At 46.1% G+C, this 24,668-nt stretch overlaps 2 protein-coding genes across 2 annotated transcripts; both read right to left on the bottom strand.

Annotated features, from left to right (window-relative positions):
* Window positions 1-19,831: 19,831 nt before the first annotated feature.
* On the bottom strand, window positions 19,832-20,912 carry LOC125556377. The gene has a single exon (XM_048719126.1). It carries the CDS (start codon window positions 20,812-20,814, stop codon window positions 20,275-20,277), a length of 540 nt encoding a protein of 179 aa, XP_048575083.1. The 5' UTR covers window positions 20,815-20,912; the 3' UTR covers window positions 19,832-20,274.
* Window positions 20,913-22,895: 1,983 nt separating this feature from the next.
* LOC125556376 lies at window positions 22,896-23,797 on the bottom strand. Its single transcript, XM_048719124.1, has one exon. The coding sequence runs from the start codon at window positions 23,673-23,675 to the stop codon at window positions 23,148-23,150; it is 528 nt and encodes a 175-aa protein (XP_048575081.1). The 5' UTR covers window positions 23,676-23,797; the 3' UTR covers window positions 22,896-23,147.
* Window positions 23,798-24,668: the final 871 nt, after the last annotated feature.

Genomic DNA, 24,668 nt, shown 5'->3' with positions numbered 1-24,668 from the left:
CGAGTGGTTTCGGATAAAAACCGGAGTACCGGGGGGTTACCGGAACCCCCCGGGGAGTTAATTGGGCCTCATGGGCCTTATTGGGAGAAGAGGAGGGGCGGCCAGGGCAGCCGCGTCCCCCTCCCCCTCTAGTCTGAATTGGACAAGGAGGGGGGGCGCCCCCCTTTTTCCTTCTCCTCCTCTCTCCCTTTCTTCCCTCTCCTACTCCAACAAGGAAAAGGAGGAGTCCTACTCCCGGTGGGAGTAGGACTCCCTCCCTGGCGTGCCCTCCTCCTGGCCGGCCGCCTCCACCCTTGCTCCTTTATATACGGTGGCAGGGGGGCACCCTAGAACACACAAGTTGATCAGTTGATCTATTCCAGCCGTGTGCGGTGTCCCCCTCCACCATATTCCACCTCGGTTATATCGTAGCGGTGCTTAGGCGAAGCCCTGCGTCTATAGCATCATCATCACCGTCACCACGCCGTCGTGTTGACGAAACTCTCCTGTGAAACTTTGCTGGATTGGAGCTCGCAGGTCGTCATCGAGTTGAACGTGTGCAGAACTCGGAGGTGCCGTGCGTTCGGTACTTGGATCGGTCGGATCGTGAAGACGTACGACTACATCAACCGCGTTGTGCTAACGCTTCCGCATTCAGTCTACGAGGGTACGTGGACATACTCTCCCCTCTCGTTGCTATGCATCACCATGATTCTGTGTGTGCGTAGGAATTTTTTTTGAAATTACTACGTTTCCCAACATCTTGGATCCCACTATTAGCACCGGCGGCGAATTGGGGAGACATAGTCGCCGGTGAAAACCGAGCCGACTCCGGTCATGGCGGGCGATGGCGGCGTCTACGTCGTTACCTTGATGAAGGCATCGTCAAGGAACTATCATCAACCTGCTCGTGCCGCTCCGGAAGAAATCCTAAGATCACCGGATCGAACCATGGCGGCGCTGCGGTGTCGTGTTCCCTATTGGGGGCATCGTTTGTGGAGTGGCGCTGGATGAAAGAGGCGTGAGGTGGTGCGGCATGCCTTCTCTCGCGTCGACGACGGCGAGTCTAGGTGGCATGGAGCAGCAGGGTCTCGTCGGTGGGCATGTGATGATGGACGAGCGCAGGATGGTGGTGTTGTCTGGCGTCGTGGTGGCGTCCACGGCAGCTAGACTGGGCAAAGTAGATGCAACAGTACATCATCGAAGATGGATTAGTGGCAGGTGGCTGCGGCGGCCTCATACCCGGCAGGCATCCTGGTTGAGGAGTGTGCCTAACTGGTGGGTGCCCCATACCCGGCAGGCGTCCTGGTTGGGACCTCAGGTCTTAGATATTAGGTTTGGTTGCGAGGTCTGTTTGGTATTAGGCCAAGACTATCAACATCCCTACATCAACTGGATAGGAGTAGCGACAGAGGTTGCTTAGATGGTGGCTTTAGTCTTACTGCTGTATGCCTTTGTAAGGTCTTGTGTGAATAATTAATAAAGTGGTTGCATGCATTGTCCAGATGCAGTGGTCGGGGGTCCTTCTTCTTTTTAAAAAAAATATGAACCGAGCTTAATTTGCTAATGCCATAATCAAACTTTATTAGGTTGTCCAAAGCGTGTTAAATGAAGATAGCATTTGGAGAAAGCAATTTGAGCATATGCTTGTGCAGTAAGCACTATAAGAATGTCGAGAGTGGAACTGAACTAAAGAAGCAAAGGAAAGGTATAGCAATCTAATATGTTCGCCGAGTAACATGGAGAAAAAAAATTCCAATTAGGCCATAAAGGACATCCCCAAAAGTATGTATGCGCGACTATCAATCATCCCGCTCCCTGGCTTTTCCATTGCTTTGGCGCCCCTTTGCCTTTGCTTCTCGATGCTCCCTATATGCTTTGCTTTCCAGCATGACGGTTGATCACTGATAGGCCTGTAGCAATATAGGCATTCAGGAGGTTGTCACTCAAACCATGTTGGAGTCAGAGACTTTGAGTGGCCTCAGAGAGCACGTGCTCTCCGTGCGCTTCACTGTGGCGACAACAACCACTTCAACAATGGGAGCACTCTCAGCTTTCTAAGATTTGTAGCCTGTGGAAAGGAAACAACCACTGGTTGTGCAACGTCCTTTCTCAAAAGAGGAACAAGAATAGGGGCCCTCTCTGATTTGAAGGAAAAATATAGGAGCTAGCTAATCTCACTTCTACAAGAATCAAAAGTGATGATGCACGTTCTTTTGACTCAAAGTATTAAAAAAATTCCTTGTCAAGTGATTAGGTGGCACCGTCCAGCGGGTGACCAGATTTTGAAATGTAATGGTAACGCGGTCACCGCCCGTTCTCTTTGTGGGGAGATTGAGGACACTGATGCCAGAGCATAATTTATTTAGGCGCATCCTCGCCAAATTCCTTTGCAGTTTTGTTCCGTCGCGGTTAAAATTGCTTGGGATTGTTTGGGTGTCAGGTGGGTACTTTACCTATGAGATACCTGGGTGCCCCGATCACATACTCCACTTTGAAAAATATAGAGTTGGACATTTTGGATGTTAAGATGATAAAAAAACTTGATGTTTGGATTGTATATTCAGCATCATCTGGGGCTAGATTTACTCTGTTGAACTCTAGTCTGGATGGAATCCCATCATATCTTATGTAAAATGGATAAACACCGTAGAAGATTTTTTTGGAGGAGAAAAAATAAGAAGCGTGCTTATCATATGGTGAAAGGCTAGGGTTTGCCGATCCAAAAGTATTGGGGGATTGGGGATCAAAGATCTCCATAAGCAAAATATTAGTCTCTTAACAAAATGGTGGTGGAAGCTCGAGACTAGTGATGGGCTGTGGCAACGTATTATTCGTGCCAAGTACTTTAAAAACAAGACTGTAGCTAATATTCGTAGCCGCTTTTCAGATTCTCCTTGCTGGAAAGCAATAATGAAAGTCAAAGAGACATATATGGCTGGAAGGGCTGTCCAGATCAATAGTGGTAATCTGGCTAGGGTGTGGCACGACCCATGGCTGGATGAAAACCCTTTGCGAGATAAGCTGCCTGTCTTATATATGTCAAGATCAGGATGGGACTATTGCTGAGTTTGTGGCAAAAGACTACAAACTGGGGTTCAAACGTAGACTGTTTGGAGAGGTTAATGATCAGTGGGATTGGGTGGTTTCTGAGGCTAAGAAATTTACCCTGAACACCTCCCCTGATGTAGTTTCATGGAGCCTTAATAAGAAGAAGAGATTCTCCACTAAATCAGTTTATGAGTGGCTAGAGAGGGATTTAGCTGGTCCGAATTACAAATGGATTTGGAAAGCTAATATTCCTTTAAAAATTAAAATCTTCTTGTGACAATTGTTTCAAAATGCTGTGCTTACACGGGATAACTTGCGGAAAAGGAACTGTCCTAGGAATCCTGCCTGTTCCTTCTGCAACAACATGGAAGATGCTAATCATCTGTTCTTTACGTGTCCGCTTGCCCGAACTATTTGGGGGGGTCTTGGGTGCAATGGTTGGGGCTTTATGTTGTCCCCGGTCATTATGGCAATGTTGGGCGTGGCTATATAAATTTTTCCCAGGCGAAAAGAAATTCTATATGATGATTATTGCTGCTATTTGCTGGGGGATCTGGTGCCTCCGAAATAAAGTTACTTTTGATAAATACAATGCTCGTACTCCGCTGGAGGCTGTTTTCAGTGCTTGTTCTTTTATGTTGTACTGGGCAGGATTGCTGAAAGAAGATGACAGGGCGAGGTTCCAGGCTGGGGTGAAAAGACTGGCGTTTGCGGCAGCAGCTCTGGCAGACAGGTCATACACACAAGGAAGGATGCTTCTGAGGGATGGAGATGGAGTTCAGATCGGTTAGCTTGGTCCTCTTACCAGCTTCGCGAGTTTCCACTGGGGTTTGATGCCCGTTCTGGTGCCTGTCAGAAGTTGACTCATAGCTGCTTTATGCCCCCTGGGTGGTTGCGTAGTTTCATCCTTATATTTTGCTATCTAGGATAGTAGCTTGTTAGTGTCGCCAGATTTTCGCCCCATGGCAGATGATCCGTTTCAGGGTCTTCTTGTTGTGGGTTTCCTGGAGGTGCTCCAGCTCGCTTTCCTCCTTTCAGTCCTATTTTGGTTCTGATGGTCATTTTATTTTGGACGTGGTTCCTAGAGACCTACTGAACTAAACTTCTGTATTTCCATTGATTGCAGAGTTAATGGAAAGGGGTGTGAGCCCGGTTGGAGAAAAAAATCACTTGGGATGCTAATAATTTTACAGAACTTTATTTTTGCCATAACAACAAATCTCTCGGGTGCTTCATCCATGTTTTCTCGTTTGCGTTTGCCGCGCAAGTTTGGTCGTGTGGACCACCCACAACAAGTTTACCATCAAGCTTAAATTCCCTAACTATCCTTCTGATGTTATTTTCCGAATGAATGCTCTCATGTTATATTGGAAGGCGCTGGCGAAAGGTGTCAATGCCAATGATGGCTTGATGATCAAGATCCCGTGACGGCATTATCTATAAAGTCAGGCATGTGTCATTTTCTCTGAAAGAAATAATCACTATAGATACTTTTTTGTTTATTGCATTTAGATTAGCACCGAAAATTGCAGTGAAAATTGTCCTAAAGTTCACTGCATTGTGGGTTCGATGGTCAGGTCAAGAGGACCCATTTCTCAATGACATGAACAGGGGCGAACCCTAGGAAGCGCCGCCGCTAGCCCCCTTCTCACCTCCCCCCTCCTCGCTGCCGCCGGCGCATGCCGCCAGGAAAAGCCAGGTCGGCATAGGCGGCAGCGTGGCTGTCTTCCTCCCAGGCGATCCCCTGCAGCGCGGGATGCGGAGGCCCCTCGGGGTGTGACGTTTGCGCAGGGCGAGGGGGCGGCATCACGGTCGACTGGGCCGGCTGTGCGGGCGACCGTGATGGCGGCGGTGGCTGCGAGGCCTCGCCTGGTCATGGAGCGGCGGGGGCGGCGAACGTCTGGTGTGGGCGTTCATGGCGGTGGGCGAATCTGGCAGTGGTGGCTGTCACGGCGAGAAGGGCGTCGATGATGAGGTCCGCCATGGTCAGGGCCGGGTCCTGGCTTGGCGCAGTGGGTGTTGTCGGTCGCGAGCAACAGGATCTGCGGGCGGCCGCTTCTGCCTCGACTTCGGGCTGGTGGGGGTGGTGGCTCGCTGGGCATGCTGGTCATGTTCGTGTCGGATCTTCCTAGTCCGGCGCTTGGACGTCGGCGGGCGACGCGAGGTGGAATCTCCGGTGAGCTCCCTTTTCAGCGGTTGTTGCGGGCCAATTTGGTATCCCTCGTCGGCGGGCGCGCAATTGCTGGTGGCCTCACGGGGATGTGTGTCGGATGCCATGGTGGGGCGATATGAGGGTGTGCTTGATGGGTGGCTCGGTAGGAGGGACGGGTGACCTCGATGCGGTCGCGTCACCTGTCACCGACACAAGGGTGTGCCGGTCCGGATGTGTCCGCTCCTTCTTCTCCCCCTTTCCTCATGTTCGGTGTGGAGCTCGATAGGAGGGATGGGTAGCCTTGATGCGGCCGCGTCACCTATCGCCGGCACATGGGTGTGCCAGTCCGGATGCGTCCGTTCTTCCTTCTCCCCTTTCCTCACCGCTGGTGGGTTGACGCAGGTATGCCAATGTCCGGGGCGAAGCATCTGTTGTGGATCCGTCGGTTGGGAGCTGCCGGTTAGGCCAAATCCGAGGCCTTTGTTTGGTCGTGGAGTTGTCTGGTTGCAGGGTGGCTGCTTTGGCGGTGGGAGGCGCGGCATTTGGGGGCGGAGCGTGCGTCTCTGGTGCAGGAGGGTAATCCACGCGGGTGGCGTGGTTGCGGGTGGTTGACGGAGTTAGGGTGCGACGAAGGGGTGTGAGCGCCAGGGTACACCACTTGCCAAGTCCTTTGATTGGCCGACGGTGGTGGTGGCAGTTGATGTCGTACCCTTCCTGAATGCTCCCACGTGGCGTTCCCACTCCCGTCGTTTTGCTCCGGGTGAAAACCTGATCTTCGGGATCGGGCGGATGCGGCTATCCATGGCCGTACCCTTCTGGGAGGCACCGGTTTGGAGTCCTGTCTTCGTCGTTCTCCGGCTCACCTCTCTATTTGGCTTTGGTCGAGGTCTTCGTCGGCTCCAAGTGGTCTCCCTCACTCATCTATAGTTTGCTTGGTTGTCGGTGCCTAGCACCTTTGTATCTTTCCTTGTATGTGTGCGTTGTGTGCGGTGGTGGTGTGCGTTTGTATCGGTCTCTCGGTTGTAATCGGTGATGGTTACTTTATAATATAAAGTAGGGGGAGCCTTTTTCGGTAACACTATGACCGCAACCATATTTACAAAAAAAACCTTGTATTGCATCATAATAAACTGGCACTCTAGCTTTATTCGGATTCTACCACAGGCACGGGTCCAGATCTACATTATTTCTTTTCTTACCTTTGCTTACCAAATCATGATTGCTAAATGAGACACAAACATTTGGGGGTGGGGGTGGGGGGGGGGGGGTTATCACGCAGAAGTCGTCTTCTCCAGCTCGCTCCATTCTACCATAGTGGACAACTAATTAATTTTGTGCTACGATTATGTATTGACGAGAGCCCCCAAGTTTACCAAGGGACGGGTGAACCGAGCCTTCTCACATACCCGGAAAAATGCACCAGGTCAGACCCTCCAAGAATGGCGAGAAACGGAGGTGGCCTGGTCAAAAAAGGGAACTCTGGAAGATAGATATTGCGAAGCTTTGGTTGTGTGTGGCAGAGGGTTAGGGGTAGCGGGCTTGGTAAGCGAAGTACGAATGTAGGGGTGGAGGGTGATAGGACTTTGCTAGAGACATATATCCTATCAGTGACAATTTTATTTAGTAGGTGGGGAAGTTAAGATCTGTTGAATCCATATTGAAGCATTTACAAAAAAAGATTTTTAATCAAAGCAATTAATTTAAGTGTTTTTCTTTCCTTCAAGTCAGACACACCAAATACACAATTTAGCACGTAGCTAGACATGTGTCAAAACTTCCAACTTGTGTTCATCTGCTCAGGGAATCTTTTGATGAACATTTCGGCAGACTGGTCGATATCGCTGTCCACGTTGAATCCCAACTCATCAGCCTCATGGTTGCTCCTCATCACATCCATCACTGAGGAGTGAGGACTCGTCTCTGCATCATAATTGGCATCGCTGTCGTACCTGTCAGTGTAATAGGAACTAACTCTGACGCTGAAGATGGGTGCAGTGTCCAGTTAGGGCAACCACTAGCACCATCTTCCTCATCAAACAATGCTAAATGGTGAGACAGATCCGTTGACACACGAACACGTCACGTGTACTCTCGACGCTGGGGGTGATGCACCGCAGCTCACGTCGAAGGAGACCCGACCGACACGCGATACGCAAGACAGTCGGCGGGCGCTTTTGCAGACCCGAAACCCCGCGCACCCGGGAGGGACCCCGTCAGGGATTGCGGCGGCTATGGGCTGCCCTAGGTCGATTCGCTCGCCCCTAGAGCCTCGGGATTCGCAGCTCTCAAACACGAAGAACAGCGAAGAACGAGAGAGAAAAACGGTGGAGAGATAAAACGTAGATGAAAAAGTAGTATATTGATTTGTTCGATTGTGTGTTGTTCAATCGGCCGTCACCCCCAACATATATAAGAGGCGGCTGGACTTCCCGTACAAGTAAAGGATTCATCTAGGCTTTCCTTACAAGAAAAATTACATCAATTCACGTCCTAGAGTCCTAATTCTATTCCAACTCGGATTCAGTCTGAATCTGGCCCAAACTCTGTCTTCCTTCTTGCGCGGGCCGCCGGGCTTGCATATGATCTCCGATCGAGACGGCCCAAATATCAAACTTGTGCGCCTCGACGATACGAACAACTCTCATGTTGATCACTTTTTCAAATAAGGCCATCTTGAATACTTTTCGAGGTCATCTTTATCTTCCAGTCGGACTCGGTTTTGCAGTAGACTGGATTATCCGAGTCTCGTAGTGAATTTGTAGGCTATATATTATCTCTGATGATGATGACTCCAAAATCAAAATTTACCGTCTTGATGATACGCACAACTTCTGTATTGAACACTTCTTCATCCAAGGTCATTTTGATAAACTTTCGAGCACATGTTCAATTTCACTCGGACTTGAGCTCATCCACTCGGATATTAGATACTTTCACTCGGATCGTCCGATTGGACTTTTTCACTCGGAAGACAATCTTTCACTCGGATGACTATATTTCCACTCGGATGACTATATTTCCACTCGGAAGGCACTATCTTATTCACTCGGATGACTATATTTCCACTCGGAAGGCACTATCTTATTCAATCGGCAAGTTTTCGTCCCGATGGTAATCTTTTCACTCGGAATATTTTCACCTGGACGACAATTTCACTCGGATGATCACATTTTCACTCGGATGACTATATTTCCACTTGGATAATAATAAGTTCATCCGGTCAGCAAACCTCGACCGTAAACTTTCACTCGACCGTAAACTTTCACTCGGATGGTAAACTTTTCACTCGGATTTCCGACTGAAAACATAGCCCGATCTTGATTTGTCTCTCCAGGCCTCATATGATCTCGGATTGAGACGAATTATATATGAAAATCGATCGGCTCGACGAGACGAAACTTTTCCATGTTGAAGGTTTTTCGATTCAAGGCCGTATTGATGGCCGAATTACTCGCGCAACCTATCAGACAAGTGTCTGGCACCTCGCGCCATATTTCCGTTGAGGTTCAGTCTGCAGTATATTGCCTCTAACTTTTGCATATGAACTCGGATTGAGATGATTTATATATCAAAATCGATTGCCTCGACGAGACGAAGACAATTCCTTAAGAGTGCTCCTTCATCCGAGGTCATCTTGAAGACGTGATTGGCCAAAAACCACTCGGAACATTGAACTATGCCACTCGGAGTATAGTTTCGGTCCGTAAGATAAAGTCGAATGAATATAACCGAAACATCAAAGTGGTTCCACTCGGTGACGTGAATATTTTTATGCTGAAAACTCATTCACTCGAGACCATCTTCATTGCAATCTGTATCTTGCCAAAATCAGGTGTCAACACATGCCCCCCTGTTTTTCGGCAAAGCTTGCACGCCGAAAAATAATATGCATAGTGTTTGTTCTAAGGACGATATCAACACTCCATCGGCCATTTATTTTTCTCAGGGCGATAATTATGTATCGGCCATGTTTGTGCTAAGGGCGATAATCGTATATCGGCCATTGCCCACTTAGGCTTCCTGCCACACACTCGGGTGGTACTTCTTCAAATATTTGCCATTGAGAGCTCGAGGTAACAATGCCCCTTGTATTGATTCCACCAAATATGAATTTCCGGGAACAACTCTTGTAATCTAAAAGGACCTTCCCAACTTGGAGACCACTTCCCGAATTTTCTATCTCTTGAACCAATCAGAATCACTTTCCAAACGAGATCACCAACTTGAAAATTCTTCAACTTGACTTTCTTATTGTAAGCCCTTGCCACCCTCAACTTATCTCTCTCTATGGCATTCAAAGCAGCCAAACGTTTATCAGCAACCTCATCAATGTTGTCCATCATCAAGTTATAGAAGTCTATTGCCGATAAATCATTTTGTTTGGCTATTCTCAAAGCATTCAAATTTACTTCCACCGGTAAAACAGCCTCCTGACCATATACTAGCTCATATGGAGTCACTTTCGTAGCACCATGCCTTGAGATTCTATGTGCCCATAATGCCTCAGACAACAAGTCATGCCATCTCCTTGGATTATCCTCAATCTTCTTCTTGATGAGCTTGATTAAAATTTTATTGCTAGACTCAGCTTGTCCATTAGCTTGGGCATAATATGGAGAGGAATTGAGCAACTTTATGTTATAAGATTCGGCAAACTCTCTGACTTGGTGTGACATGAAAGATGAACCTTGATCTGTAGTTAACGTTTGAGGAATACCGAATCTATGAATAATGTGCTCGGTTATGAATTGAATTACCTCGTATGCGTCATGTTCTTGAGAGGTACTGCTTCAGACCATTTAGTGAAATAATCAGTTGCCACCAATACGAACCGATGCCCTTTTGAGGAAGACGGATGGATTTGTCCAATGAAATCTAAACCCCAACCTCTGAAAGGCCACGGTTTGATAATAGGATGTAACATAGCAGCAGGAGCCAATTGAATATCACCAAACTTTTGACAAGCTTCACACCCCTTATAATATCTGAAGCAATCATTAATCATAGTCGGCCAATAAAACCCAGCACGTCGCAATAACCATTTCATCTTGGGAGCCGACTGGTGAGTGCCACAAATACCTTCATGTACTTCTCCCATAGCAACTCTTGCCTGGTCCTCGTCCAAACACTTTAGAAGAACATCATCGACGGTTCGGCGATAAAGACCATCATCTCTCATTGTATACTTGAAAGCCATACGCCGAACATCCCTGTCCACCCTTTCACTCGGATTGCACAAGTAATCAACAATGGGCTTCCTCCAGTCGGGATTGTCACCTGCACTAGACTTTTTGTTAATGGCCGAATCAGTGGGTTCAGGTTCGGCCTCTCCCATATTGGCAAGACAAGACATCGGTCTTTGAGAGATATGAAACATGCCATGATCAACATGATATCCGGATGCTTGTTGTGCCAATTCATTTGCTTTCCAATTGTCATGTCTAGATATATGAGCAATGCTAAAGCAATCCAAAGTAGAAATTATATCTAGACATCTATCAAGATAAACATTAAGTGATTCGTCCAAACACTGAAAGACTTTGGATATTTGCTGCACCACTAGTAACGAATCACCATAAGCCTCAATATGTGTAGCACCTATAGCAAGTAACATCTCTAGGCCGAATAACAATGCTTCATATTCGGCTTGATTGTTTGTGCAAAAATATTCTAAGCGGCATGAGGCTTCAAAAACAGCACCATGAGGAGATATATAAACAATACCAACACCTTGGCCATTGCTACAAACTGAACCATCAAAGTATAATCTCCATGGTACTAATGAAACAAGGTTCATATCAACATCATGCTTGTTATTAATCCGATGTTCAACAATGAAATTAGCAACAATTTGGCCTTTCATGGATTTTAGAGATTCATAAGCCAAATCATATTCAATCAAAGCATAAGCCCACTTGCCAATTCTACCACTAAGAATTGGCCTATGCAACATGTATTTAATGACATCGGTTTGACAAGCTACTACACAAACACTCGGCACTAAATAATGTCTCAGTTTTGTGCAAGCATAATATAAGCATAGACATAATTTCTCAATAAATGTATACCTTGTCTCTGCGTCCAATAAGCGGCGGCTCAAATAAGTGATGGCATGCTCTTTTCCTTCGGTCTCTTGAGTTAGAACAGCACCAATAACTCCTTCCTCTGCTGCAATGTAAAGTCTGAAGGGTTCCCTATGCTTGGGTGCTTTCATCACCGGAGGAGTGCACAAATAATTCTTGATCATATCAAATGCTTCTTGCTGTTTTGCCCCCCAAGTGAAATCAGCATCATTCTTTAACCGAAGGATAGGAGTAAATGCATCAACTTTCCCTGATAGATTAGCTATGAACCTTCTCAAATAATTGACCTTGCCAAGGAACTTTTGCATATCTCTCTTGCATGTTGGAGCCTCCACTTTCTGTATAGCCTCTATCTTTTTGGGATCAATCTCTATACCATCTTCATGAATAATGAAACCCAAAAACTTGCCAGCTGACACGCCGAAAGCACACTTCAAAGGATTCATTTTCAATCCATACTTTTTCATTCTTTCAAAAGCTAAACGCAAATCGCCAAGTGAGATTCAAAAGCATCCGATTTGACAACAATATCATCAATATAAACTTCAAGTATGACACCGAGTAAATCATGAAAAATCAAATTCATAGCCCTTTGATATGTGGCGCCAGCATTTTTTAATCCGAATGTCATCACTGTCCACTCGAATAAACCAAGGAAACCAGGGCATCGAAAAGCTGTCTTGTACATGTCCTCTTCGGCCATAAAAATTTGATTGTATCCGGCATTACCATCTAGAAAGCTAATAACCTTATGTCCAGAAGCATCATTAATAAGCATATCGGCTATTGGCATAGGATACTCATCTTTGGGTGTAGCCCTATTCAAATCTCTGAAATCAATGCACACCCTCAACTTGCCAGATCCTTTCTTCTCTACTGGGACAATGTTAGAAATCCACTCGGCATACCTGCAAGGTCGAATGAAATTAGCTTCAAGCAGTCGACCGATCTCTTCCTTGATCCGGTCATATGTTTTCGGATTAAATTTTCTGGCCGACTGTTTATAAGGTCTAAAACCGGCCTTTATAGGCAACCGATGCTCACTAGCTCTCGGCTTAACCCTGGCATCTCATGATATTCCCATGCAAAGCAACAAACATATTCTTTCAATAGCTCGATTAACTTAGCCTTACAATCGGCTTTCAAATTTTTGTTTATAAATGTCGGTCGAGTGACTGAACCATCTCCAATATCTACCTCTTCTAACGGATCGGCTGATGTAAAACCTTGTCCAAGTTTATCCATGTCATCCAACTCCTCTATAGACTCATACATATCGTTCTCATTGGACCGATACTTTACAAGACGTTTTTGTAACCACTCGGAATTAGGATCCATTTAAACATATCATACCTTGGAGCCGATTGCATTCACTCGGCTTTAAAGAGACGGGCACAAAACCATTCTTGGTTGCGCTGAGAAAATCAAATTCTGATAAGTCACGTCCCGTCAAGCAAGTAGCATTGGGATGTTGCCAATCCACCGATGCATCGGCCAAAGCAACACAGGCCGAGTTATCCGCATGAATAACTTCCACTTCATCATCAACCCACTGAATCAAAAACTGGTGCATAGTGGATGGCACGCACTGGTTTGCATGAACCCAATCACGGCCTAGTATGACGTTGTAGTTACCTTGCACCTCAGCGACAAAGAATGCAGTAGCCAAAGTTTTGCTTCCGACTGTAAGCTCCACATACATCACACCTTTGGCTTCAGTTTTCTCTTTGCCTTCAAATCCGTTGAGCACCATATTGGTCTTGATCAATTCTTCATCAGGCAAACCCAATTCTTGAAGACCGAATAGGGCATAAGATTTACCACAGCACCACCATCAACAAGCATCCGAGTGAGCGGCGACCCATTGATATGACCTCTGAGATATAATGGTTTAAGATGCGTTACTGGTTCTTTTGGCTTCTCGAATATTGCGTTTTTAGGGCCAAAATCCAGCTGAGCCACCTCCCCTTCTTCATCTACAGCACGAAACTCAGCAGGTAAGTATACACCATATTGATATCCATACCTTCATGAACCGGCGTAGACTCATAGTCCAACATATCAGCCTCCTCCTCGAGTGCATCCACCGATTCTGAAATTTGTCCGAGTGAAGGATAAGTAAGAAGTGTCGCAGACGATGTCATATCTGTTGCATCGTCCTCCTTTGGTGATGTAGGTATTGCTGTGATAGATGTAGAAGTTGCTGTATCTTGTATTTGTTTAGGCCTCCACACTTGTTTTGGTGGAACCATGGGTCGAGTGTCATTGAACAACTTATCCCTTTGTTTCTCGGCCTCCTGTTCTGCCATCTTCTGACTCCTTAACCTCTGTAGTTTCCTCTTTTGTGTCTTTGTTAGCCCTGGAGGACACCACTTTGGCTGAGTGTATTTAGGATCTCTCGTTTTTACTCGGCTGGTGCTTGCTTCATGGTCATTAGCCGAGTGCTTTGGCGCGATAGCAAGTATCGGCTCAGTCGGATTGCTATGCACAATCGGCTGCTGTATGGCGAATGTTTCGGTGCCCAAGATAAGTGAGTCGCATCCATTTTCTCCTTGCCTTTTCCCGACTCAACTGCTGCAACACTTGGTGATTTAACACGCCATTCTTTTCGACTTTCCAGATGCATGAAATTTCCACTCGGGCGCACCTTTTTACTCTGATGGAATCCACTCGGATGGATATCACTCGGATGGAATTCAGTCGGATGGAATCTACTCGGCCACATTTTTTCACTCGGATAGCTTCCACCTGGGTGCATTCTTACACTCGGATAATTTCCATCCGGTCGCATGTTTTGACCAGCCGACCGATAGTTACCGATGTTCAGTCGGCCTCTATATGAATAGTCAAGTCGATCCCAAACAGATTGCGTATGCTCTTCTGGAAACACCCTTGGTCCACTCGGTTTCATATACTGACTGAACATATCAGCTGATGGTGACCTTGGTCGCTTCAGTATGATGGCCGGTTAGAGCTGGGACCAGCCGACTGATTAGCATATTTGGATAGCAACATATCAAAAGTTGGCTTGATCCGCTTGCGTTGCACTTTAGCTTCATTCCTCTTCCACTTGCCAACTTCTGGACTCTTGGGTTTGACAAATTTAACTCGAGTATTTTCTTGCACTTGCGCCCCCGAGTGTAGGATTCTTGATGGTGATTTTGAATTACTTCCTTGCCATCGGGTTGCTTACCAAGCACAACCTGTCTCCCCAAGACCTTGTTGTCCTCCTTGTCTTTCCTGGGCTCACCAACAATGACATTAGCTTTATTAGCAGATTCGGCTACCTCCGGCCGAATGAGTAGCTTCTTCCCCTCCAAATCCATGGTATTCATTGGAAAAGGGTTTATCAACTTGCATCTCAGAAAAGTTCAATCGTCCATCATTAATGGCCGATTGTATCTGTCGTCGAAAAACATTGCAATCGTTAGTAGCATGAGAAAAAGAATTATGATACTTGCAATAAGCACGCCGTTTTAGCTCTTCAAACGGCGGTAAAGTATGAGATATTCTAATAATCTTAGCCTGCAGCAAAGCATCAAATATTCTATCACACTTAGCAATGTTAAAAGTAAACTTCATCTCTTCATCACGATTCTTATGAATCGGTTTCAGATCATTGCAAGTAAAGGGTTTGGCCTTAGATGGCCAAACAAATTCAGTAGCAAAAACATCACCCTCATCGTCCGAGTGATCACTATCATATTCCCACCATATTCATCTTTGGACGATCGGCTTTGTATCTATGCACTTCTTTGAGATCTCTGCTTCTGCTTTCTTGAGCCAAAGCCCTTTGTAAGACTTGGTTGATATTTAAGAACTCATAACCTTCTAGCTTTTCTCTAATGGGAGTTCTCAAACCACTCAACACTAGGTCTGCCAAGTCTCTCTCTGTTATCACCAAACTAAAACACCGGTTTTTTGTTTCTCTGAATCTCTTGACGTAATCGGAGACCGATTCATCATGCTTCTGTTTAACCGATGTTAGATGTGATAACTTGAGTTCATTGTCGCCTCTATAAAAGTGATCATGAAATTTCTGCTCTAGCTGCGACCAAACCGAATGGAACCATGGGGTAAAGAAGAAAACCATGAAAATGCGGTACCAGTTAATGATAAAGGAAATAAACGCACTTTCAATTCATTCAATGAGCCTGCCTCACCCAATTATGCTAAATATTTACTAACATGCTCCCATGTGGTTTTTGTGCCCTCTCCATTGAACTTAACAAAATCTGGAATCTTATATCCCGGAGTGCACTGGATGGCATCAAAGTACTCGGGGTATGGCTTTTGGTAAATCCGATTCCGAGGTAACTCAACTCCAAAATTTTCTCGAAGCATCTTAGCCATCTCCTCTCTAAGATTAGCTAGACCATCATCCATAGTGGACGATGCAGTTTGTGGCAGTGGCATAGAAGGAGTAGGGTTGCTAGTTGTGGGTAGGAATTGTGGCATGTATGTCGACCCATAATTTGGTAGTGGTCGAGTGGTTGTAGCTGTAGGTAGAGTTTGGTTCGGCGTTGCCACCAAACCTGTCATGCTCATAATAGGATTAATGGGTGTAACCACAATCTGATTTGTTTGGGTAGGATAATAAGTCATCGGCACGGGAGGCGCCGATGCAATAGGTAAAGCCAGATTAGGGTTTTGCACACTAGCAGCTACACCATTATTACCACTAGACGACTGAGATATATTCTTCTGAGCATTAGTATTTTCTATAAAAGTTTGATAGACTAGATTGTTACCATCAGCAATACGACTTTCAATCTCAGCCCACTGCTCAGGAGAAAAGGCAGTACTTACAGAGGGTTTAACCTGCTCGGCTTGAAGAGGAGGGAACTTGATTTCTTCAATCGGAGTGATGTTGCCTTGGCGATCCTTCTTGAACTTAGAAAGGAACTCCTGCAAGTCCTTCTCCTCGTGCGCCTTCTTGTACTCCTCATAAACTTGGCGATGATCGGCCGATATCTCATCAAGACTGGGCTTAATGATGTTATCGACGTCTACCTCAGATGGCTTGGGAATATCAGACATGGTGGATGATGACGATTGATCTTCGTTCCCCAGCGGAGTCGCCAAAAAGTGTGTTGACACACGAACACGTCACGTGTACCCTCGACGCCGGGGGTGATGCACCGCAGCTCACATCGAAGGAGACCCGACCGACAGCGCGATACACAAGACAGTCGGAGGGCGCTTTTGCAGACCCGAAACCCCGCGCACCCGGGAGGGACCCCGTCAGGGATTGCGGCAGCTATGGGCTGCCCTAGGTCGATTCGCTCGCCCCTAGAGCCTCGGGATTCGCAGCTCTCAAACACGAAGAACAGCGAAGAATGAGAGAGAAAAACGGTGGAGAGATAAAACGTAGATGAAAAAGTAGTATATTGATTTGTTCGATTGTGTGTTGTTCAATCGGCCGTCACCCCCAACATATATAAGAGGTGGCTGGACTTCCCGTACAAGTAAAGGATTCATCTAGGCTTTCCTTACAAGAAAAATTACATCAATTCACGTCCTAGAGTCCTAATTCTATTCCAACTCGGATTCAGTCTGAATCTGGCCCAAACTCTGTCTTCCTTCTTGCGCGGGCCTCCGGGCTTGCATATGATCTCCGATCGAGACGGCCCAAATACCAAACTTGTGCGCCTCGACGATACGAACAACTCTCATGTTGATCATTTTTCCAAATAAGGCCATCTTGAATACTTTTTGAGGTCATCTTTATCTTCCACTCGGACTCGGTTTTGCGGTAGACTGAATTATCCGAGTCTCGTAGTGAATTTGTAGGCTATATATTATCTCTGATGATGATGACTCCAAAATCAAAATTTACCGTCTTGATGATACGCACAACTTCTGTATTGAACACTTCTTCATCCAAGGTCATTTTGATAAACTTTCGAGCACATGTTCAATTTCACTCGGACTTGAGCTCATCCACTCGAATATTAGATACTTTCACTCGGATCGTCCGATTGGACTTTTTCACTCGGAAGACAATCTTTCACTTGGATGACTATATTTCCACTCGGATGACTATATTTCCACTCGGAAGGCACTATCTTATTCACTCGGATGACTATATTTCCACTCGAAAGGCACTATCTTATTCAATCGGCAAGTTTTCGTCCTGATGGTAATCTTTTTACTCGGAATATTTTCACCTGGACGACAATTTCACTCGGATGATCACATTTTCACTCGGATGACTATATTTCCACTTGGATAATAATAAGTTCATCCGGTCAACAAACTTTCACTCGACTGTAAACTTTCACTCGACCGTAAACTTTCACTTGATCGTAAACTTTCACTCGGATGGTAAACTTTTCACTCGGATTTCCGACTGAAAACATAGCCCGATCTTTATTTGTCTCTTCAGGCCTCATATGATCTCGGATTGAGACGAATCATATATGAAAATCGATCGGCTCGACGAGACAAAACTTTTCCATGTTGAAGGTTTTTCGATTCAAGGACGTATTGATGGCCGAATTACTCGCGCAACCTATCAGACAAGTGTCTGGCACCTCGCGCCATATTTCCGTTGAAGGTTCAGTTTGCAGTATATTGCCTTTAACTTTTGCATATGAACTCGGATTGAGATGATTTATATATAAAAATCGATTGCCTCGACGAGGCAAAGACAATTCCTTAAGAGTGCTCCTTCATCCGAGGTCATCTTGAAGACGTGATTGGCCAAAAACCACTCGAAACATTGAACTATGCCACTCGAAGTATAGTTTCGGTCCGTAAGATAAAGTCGAATGAATATAACCGAAACATCAAAGTGGTTCCACTCGGTGACGTGAATATTTTTATGCTGAAAACTCATTCACTCGAGACCATCTTCATTGCAATCTGTATCTTGCCAAAATCAGGTGTCAACAAGATCCTCATGCATCCCAATGGTACCCCTGGCTCTTGACCTTGCGGACCAATGTCTGTGGTAGTCCACCTTGGCACTCTTCTCCTAGCCGTCCACAATAAGGGCATGGTTCCTTGAGAGATGGCACCAACTATGGCCTTCCTGCAATGGAGCAAGGCAGGGACGAGGAGCCAGTTGTTGGATATCTGTTACTCGGCAAACAATCACTGCATTTTAAAAAAAGATGCAGAAATATAAGCCAAGTGTTCTCCATAGGGTACTTGGCAAAGGGTTACAACATTTTAAAAACACATGCAAAAAGGAAAGCCGAGTGTCCACTAGTGGACACTCGGCAAACAACATCCGTGTAATGGAACCGTAAAATGCTTGGGGGGGGGGGGCACGTGTCCCACGATTTACCAAGAAATTTTTGTTTGCTGAGTGTCTTCTGCTTCCTTTGTCGGGCTCTTTCTCTATACCTGGTGTTTTCCTGGGAATTTTTTCTTCGGAAAGGGGGGACCCCCGGCCTCTGCATAGAATGATGCATATAACCAACTTTATTATAAAGCAAATAGGTTTAACAAAGGTCTTAAAGTCATAGAGAAAGAATATAAAAAGCTCACATAGAGCATATAAAGAAGTAACCATAGCGCCACAACCGGCCGGCATAAACAAGACGAGGAAACCTTCTGTTTGCCAAGTTTAACTTACACAGTACTCAGCAAACATGTTGTATGTATGCCATGTTCTTGTGGATTTACACTCGGCAACCTGCCAAATTCTTGGCATAGATGGTTTTTCCTATAGTGGTGGGATCTTAGATGTTGACAAAATTGTTCAAAAATAAATGACTAAACGCATAGTCTCATGCAGGAACTCAACTTAACTGGTACGTGTCCATCTTCGTGTTGATCTTTATCTTCTCGTCGGTTGCTTGTGCACGGGGAGACACATCTTTTCACCCGCCACATCTTCACTTTCTCGTTGTCGTTGGTGACACAACTTACCAAACAACACCTCCTGTCCAGCGGCAACACAACTCGGCATATACGTCCAACTCATCTCCACCGTATATGAACTCGCCGGAACACCACGACTACGAACGAAAACGCAAGGCACGAATTCCTTTTTCCGCCAGCTCTCGCTTGCAATTCTCCTCCGCCAGTGACGCATCTCAATTGCAGCAGAAGATCCACACACCTGAGCTCTTGGACGCACCTTACAAGAACTCATGTGCACACCTTGACGACAGCTCGCAACTTTGCCACCTCTTCCTCGCTCCCCCCGAACGACGATCTTGACAAGATCTTCTAACACCGCACCTCGGCACAACCGCTCCCGTCAACGATCTCCTTCCACCGCCTTCTCGTCGCCTCTCCGCCGAACGACAACCGCTCAACCACCCACGTCGCTGCACCACCTAGCGACTAAATCGCCTGCTGCTCTTTGTCGCTACACCAGCGACTGTATTGCCCGCTCCTCATCGTCGCTACAATAGCGACTATATTGCCCGCCCCGAGGCGCTAGCAGGGTCGCCACCCCGGGGCAAGCGCAGCTTCACTCGAACCTTGCTCTAGATACCAGTTGTTGAAAATTGCCCACAGGGTCGATCACATCAAATTACACAAACAACGCGCACACAAAAATTGATAGTCAAGGGCTCATATCGTGCCCTTTTTCCTCTTTATTTTTTTTCTCTTTTTCTCTCTGTCATCGGTGTTACAAAACTCACGCAACCCTTATCGGTCCTAACCATGGCGCGTAGCCGACTCCACCATAACCTAACACGACACGTACACGGACATGACATCCTAGCTCTACTCGGATAGCTATGACTAGGACTCTCATCTATATACTAACTCACGTACGATTAGTACTCTTGGTGTTGCCGTACATAACTTTCCTAATTTAATTACCGGCAACGCTGATCACACTACTAATCCTAACCGGACACAACTAGCACACTTCTAGCCAAATTCAAACTTGTTTGGATTAACCTAACAAATAAGGATAACTGCTTGTCAAGCCTCAACTCCTATTCATATTGATGTCCACAAAATTTTCTAATTTTTGGGCACCTAAAAAGAAGACAACGCCCTAATCTAAGATACATGCATGCATGTGCTAATAAGACCCTAAAATCCCTCATTCAGCCGCTGTCGGAACCTCCTAATGAACATATCAGCAGCTTGATCAATGTCCTCCTCCATGTTGAACTCCATCCCCTCAACTTCTCCATTGCTCATGATCAGATCCATGACTGACAGCTCATCATCATCATCTTGATCGCATGAATCAAGTAGCACATCATCATCTTCACTGTAATGGTAGTTGGCGTGGTTGTTGTTGAATAGGGGATGCAGTGTTCGGTTAGCTGGGCAGCCACCATGACCATTCTCTTGACCGAACATCGCCAAGTGACGAGAGAAATTGGCCTCCAAGTCACTCTCCTGGATGATTACCGGTCTCTTCTCCACCGTTTGTAGCGCGAGAGCCTTGTGGCGGTCCGCTCTCTCCCAGTCGGCCACAATGAGCGCGTCGATCTTGCGAGAGACCACAACGCCCATGGACATCCTGCGGCGCTGGAGCGAGGCGAGGATGAGGAGCCTGGTGGTCTTGCTCTTGCACATCGCTACGGCCTTCTTCAGGAGCTCAGGAGCCTTCCCTATCTTCATCTTTGTTGTTGAGAGATGGCCGATCAGCTACGTATGAAGGGCAGCAAGTAAGGAGCTGTGACGCCTCAGGCTTGAAAAAGAAGCTGAGAGAAGCTGGCTTGAAAGGAGGCATGGGCTTTGTCCTGAAGCTCTCATGGTGTATTTATAGTGAGAAGCTGAGCATGCAATTAACATTGCAACTAGCCTTGGTGATGTCACGCTCAAACTTTTGGTACCTCGCGTGATAAAGCATGTGAAAGCATCTAGCAATAGCATATACCAGAGAGAAAAAATAGGCATGTGGAGTGAGCACTACAAGAATGTTGATAGTGGAACTAAGCAAGGAACTTATGGGGAAGTATGTATTCCAATTAAGTCACAAAAGGCACCTGTCCCAGGGCTAGGATTGACCCTTTTGGGTTGGTGTCCCAAACTGCCAATATCTCTCCTTTAATCAAGTGGTAAAGCTAGCTGATAGATGGCTTAGAATAATTTTTCCCAAAGCAAGCAGACCGGACAGCTTTCCTTGCCGGGTCTCCGGCCGTGTGATTCATGCTCAGAATTCCAAAGGTTGCAGCTACGCGTCTCTGATTTTTCTTCGTTTTCCCCGCTGCTTTGTGTTGCTGTACGTGGGATCTGCGTAGCTTTGCCTCTCCTCCGGCCGCTTTGTTGCTCGCCCGTCAACTTGCATAAAGTAGAAGGGAGCAATGTCCGTGATAGATCGATGGGAGTTTCCGTTTTTCTTTCATGCATTCACAAGTCCCAAACACACTAGCCAAAAAAAAAAGTCTCAAACACCATTATGGAGTTTTAGACATGGCGTACTGTGACAACTACCACATCAAGTCTCATGCATACATGGTGTTGGTGGAGTATATGCTTTCCGGATTTTAACCACGGGAATATATTCTTGTTCTGCCGGGCACCGACCGCCTTGTGTGTTGGAACAGTGATGCTTGGAATGCGCAAGGGGTGCTAATTGTCCCAACCTTTTGAATCCGGCGATTTTGTCCTTGCCCCACAATTCGGTTACCGCCCGGCCATAACTGTGTTTCTTGCCACCCCTCAATAAACACACGTAATGGAGAAAAAATAACAAATGTTTTGGAAATTTTGAATTTGAACATTCACGTATAGATAAATTGAGCATCAAATGTATTTAAACTTGCATATTCGAGTCCCAGCCTCGCATTTTTGTTTTCTTTTTAGTATGGTAATACGAAAAAAGAATAAGCAGGTGCTGGTTTTCGGAAGGGCCACCTTGCAACACAGGTTCAACAGAGAGGCGACATCAGTGCTAAGTGCACAACTATATGTTTGTATATTGAAAATTCAACACCTCTCTAACAAAGTTACAAAAAGGCATCCAAATTTTGTTTGAAATCTTTTGATCGGGATATACCTGGAATTTTGTGGTTACTACTGTAATCGAGAATCTTGCTCCCCCTCGAGAAAAAAAGTGGGATCAGGTAGCCAAAATCTTGGTCGGGAGAGAACACATGTATTGCAAGGGTGAATCTATGCATCAGGTGCACCCATGCCTCTCTAGCCGGGAGAGAGAAGAGATGGCCACAATCTCGTGATTTCCACAATGTTTACGAAAAGAATCTTGTATTTCATCAAAATAAAGCCACACTTTCAGCTTTGTTCGGATTTTGCCACGGCCATGGGTACGGAGTTTGTGTTTTTTTCCTTCTTTTTCAGGCTTACAAAATTAGTTTTACTAGACTGCTAACTGAGACACAAACTCTTTTTGTGGGTGTTCATTCTATATCTTTTATCAATATGAAGCCTTCTACTAATTTGCTCTACTCTTCCAATGCGGGCAACTACTTAATTTAGTGTTATGATTCTTGGTTCGCAAGAGATACCAAGGGGCTGAGAGCCAGAGCTTACCAAATACCTGCAATGTGGTGGGCCATACCCTCCAAGAGTGGTTAGCAACCTAGGTGTCCTTGTCGATAACGAGAACTTTGGAAGGGCGGGGTAGTGGGCAAGAAGATGGCGTTTGGTGGAAGCCGGCTAAGCAAAGTATAGGGGGTGGGGGAGGGGAGAGAGAGGACCGTTAGAGTTAGTTCAAACAATTCAGAAAAAGATTTGGAATTCCAAAAAATTCATATAATGTTTTTTCTTTCGTTTGAGACACACTTACAGTTATAAGTACAAATTTTACGAGGTAGGTATCTATCAAAAACTTCTAACTTGTGGACACCCGCAAAATCTCATATCCTTGGTTATGGACACAAATGTCCCCGGCCTATCTACATTATCGATCTCACTCTCATCAATGCTACCGTCATTTTGTTAGCAGTAGCTATGTGCGCTACCATGCATGGTATATATGGAACACAACATCACGAGAAGTTCTCGTCCATCTGCTCACGGAACCTTCTGATGAACATTTCGGCAGCCAGGTCAATATCGTCGTCCATATTGAATTCCAAATCAGCCTCCTGGTTGCTCCTTATTGCAGTCATCACTGAGGGATCATCTCCATCATCATCATCATTGCCATACTCATCAGTGTAACAGAAATCGTCATCGTCGCTGAAGATGGGGTGCAGTGTCCAGTCAGGGCAGCCACCAACACCGTCCTCTTGAACAAACAATGTTAGATGGTGGGACGGATCAACCATCTCACCGACTTGGTACTTTGGCTTCTCAACCTTGCGGAGCATGAGAGCCTTGTGGTAGTCCACTTTGGCACCCTTCTCCCGGTCAGCCACAATGAGGGCATGGATCCTGTGAGAAATGGCGCCGACCGTGGCCAACCTGCGATGGACGGAGGCGAGGATGAGGAGCCTGGCCGTGAGGACACTGGTCTTGCTCTTGCACATAGCTGCTGCCTTCTTGAGGAGCGCCCGGGCGTTGGTGATCTTCATCTTTGTTGCTGAGAGGTGGTCTAGGCCAAGGACAACAACTAATTAAGGAATCGTACTCTCTCAGGCTTTGCATGAGTAGATCACTGAGCTCCAGGGGTCAGCCAAGCCCGGTTTGAGAATTGAGAGGGTGATTGACCATGGGGCTCCTAAGTCCCAAAGGGTGTATTTATAGTCATGAAACGAGCATGCAACTAAGAGTGCAGCTTAATTTGCTAATGCCATGATCAAACTTTATTAGGTTGTCCAAAGCGTGTTAAACGAAGATAGCATTTGGAGAGAACAATTTGAGCATATGCATGTGGAGTAGGCACTACAAGAAAGTATTCCAACTAGGCCATAAAGGACTAGAGTGGGATCCCACTGTCTCCCCTAAGCTATGTCTACGCGTTAGCAGCAGCTTAATTTTCTTGGCGGCCTCCGTTGCAGCGTGACGATCAATCATCCTGCTCCATGCATGGCTTTTCCGTTGCTTTCTCGCCGTTTTTCCTTTGCTTCTCTATTCTCCCTGCAGCTCTATAGCCATTGTGATGTCTCCAATTCAATCATACACTAATCATACATACAAATGTGTACGATTAAGATTAAAGACTCATGGGAAGAAATCACAACACAACTCTAGACACAAATAAAATAATAGAAACTTTATATTACAAGCCAGGGGCCTCGAGGGCTCGAATACATAGCTCGATACACAAGAGTCAGCGGAAGCAACAATATCTGGGCACAGACATAAGTTAAACAAGACTGCCTTAAGAAGGCAAGCACAAAACAACAATGATCGAAGAGGCAAGCCTCCTGCCTGGGACCTCCTAACTACTCCTGGTCGTCGGCGGTCTCCACGTAGTAGGCACCCTCTGGGTAGTAGTAGTAGTCGACTGGGGTGGCATCTGGCTCCTGGGATTCACCATCTGGTTGCAACAACCGGAAAGAAGAAAGAAGGGGGAAAAGGGGAAGCAAAGCAACCGTGAGTACTTATCCAAAGTACTCGCAAGC

Source organism: Triticum urartu, chromosome 5 (assembly GCF_003073215.2).
Source record: "Triticum urartu cultivar G1812 chromosome 5, Tu2.1, whole genome shotgun sequence".
NCBI lineage: Eukaryota > Viridiplantae > Streptophyta > Magnoliopsida > Poales > Poaceae > Triticum > Triticum urartu.
This window is presented reverse-complemented; position numbering and strand designations above follow the sequence as displayed.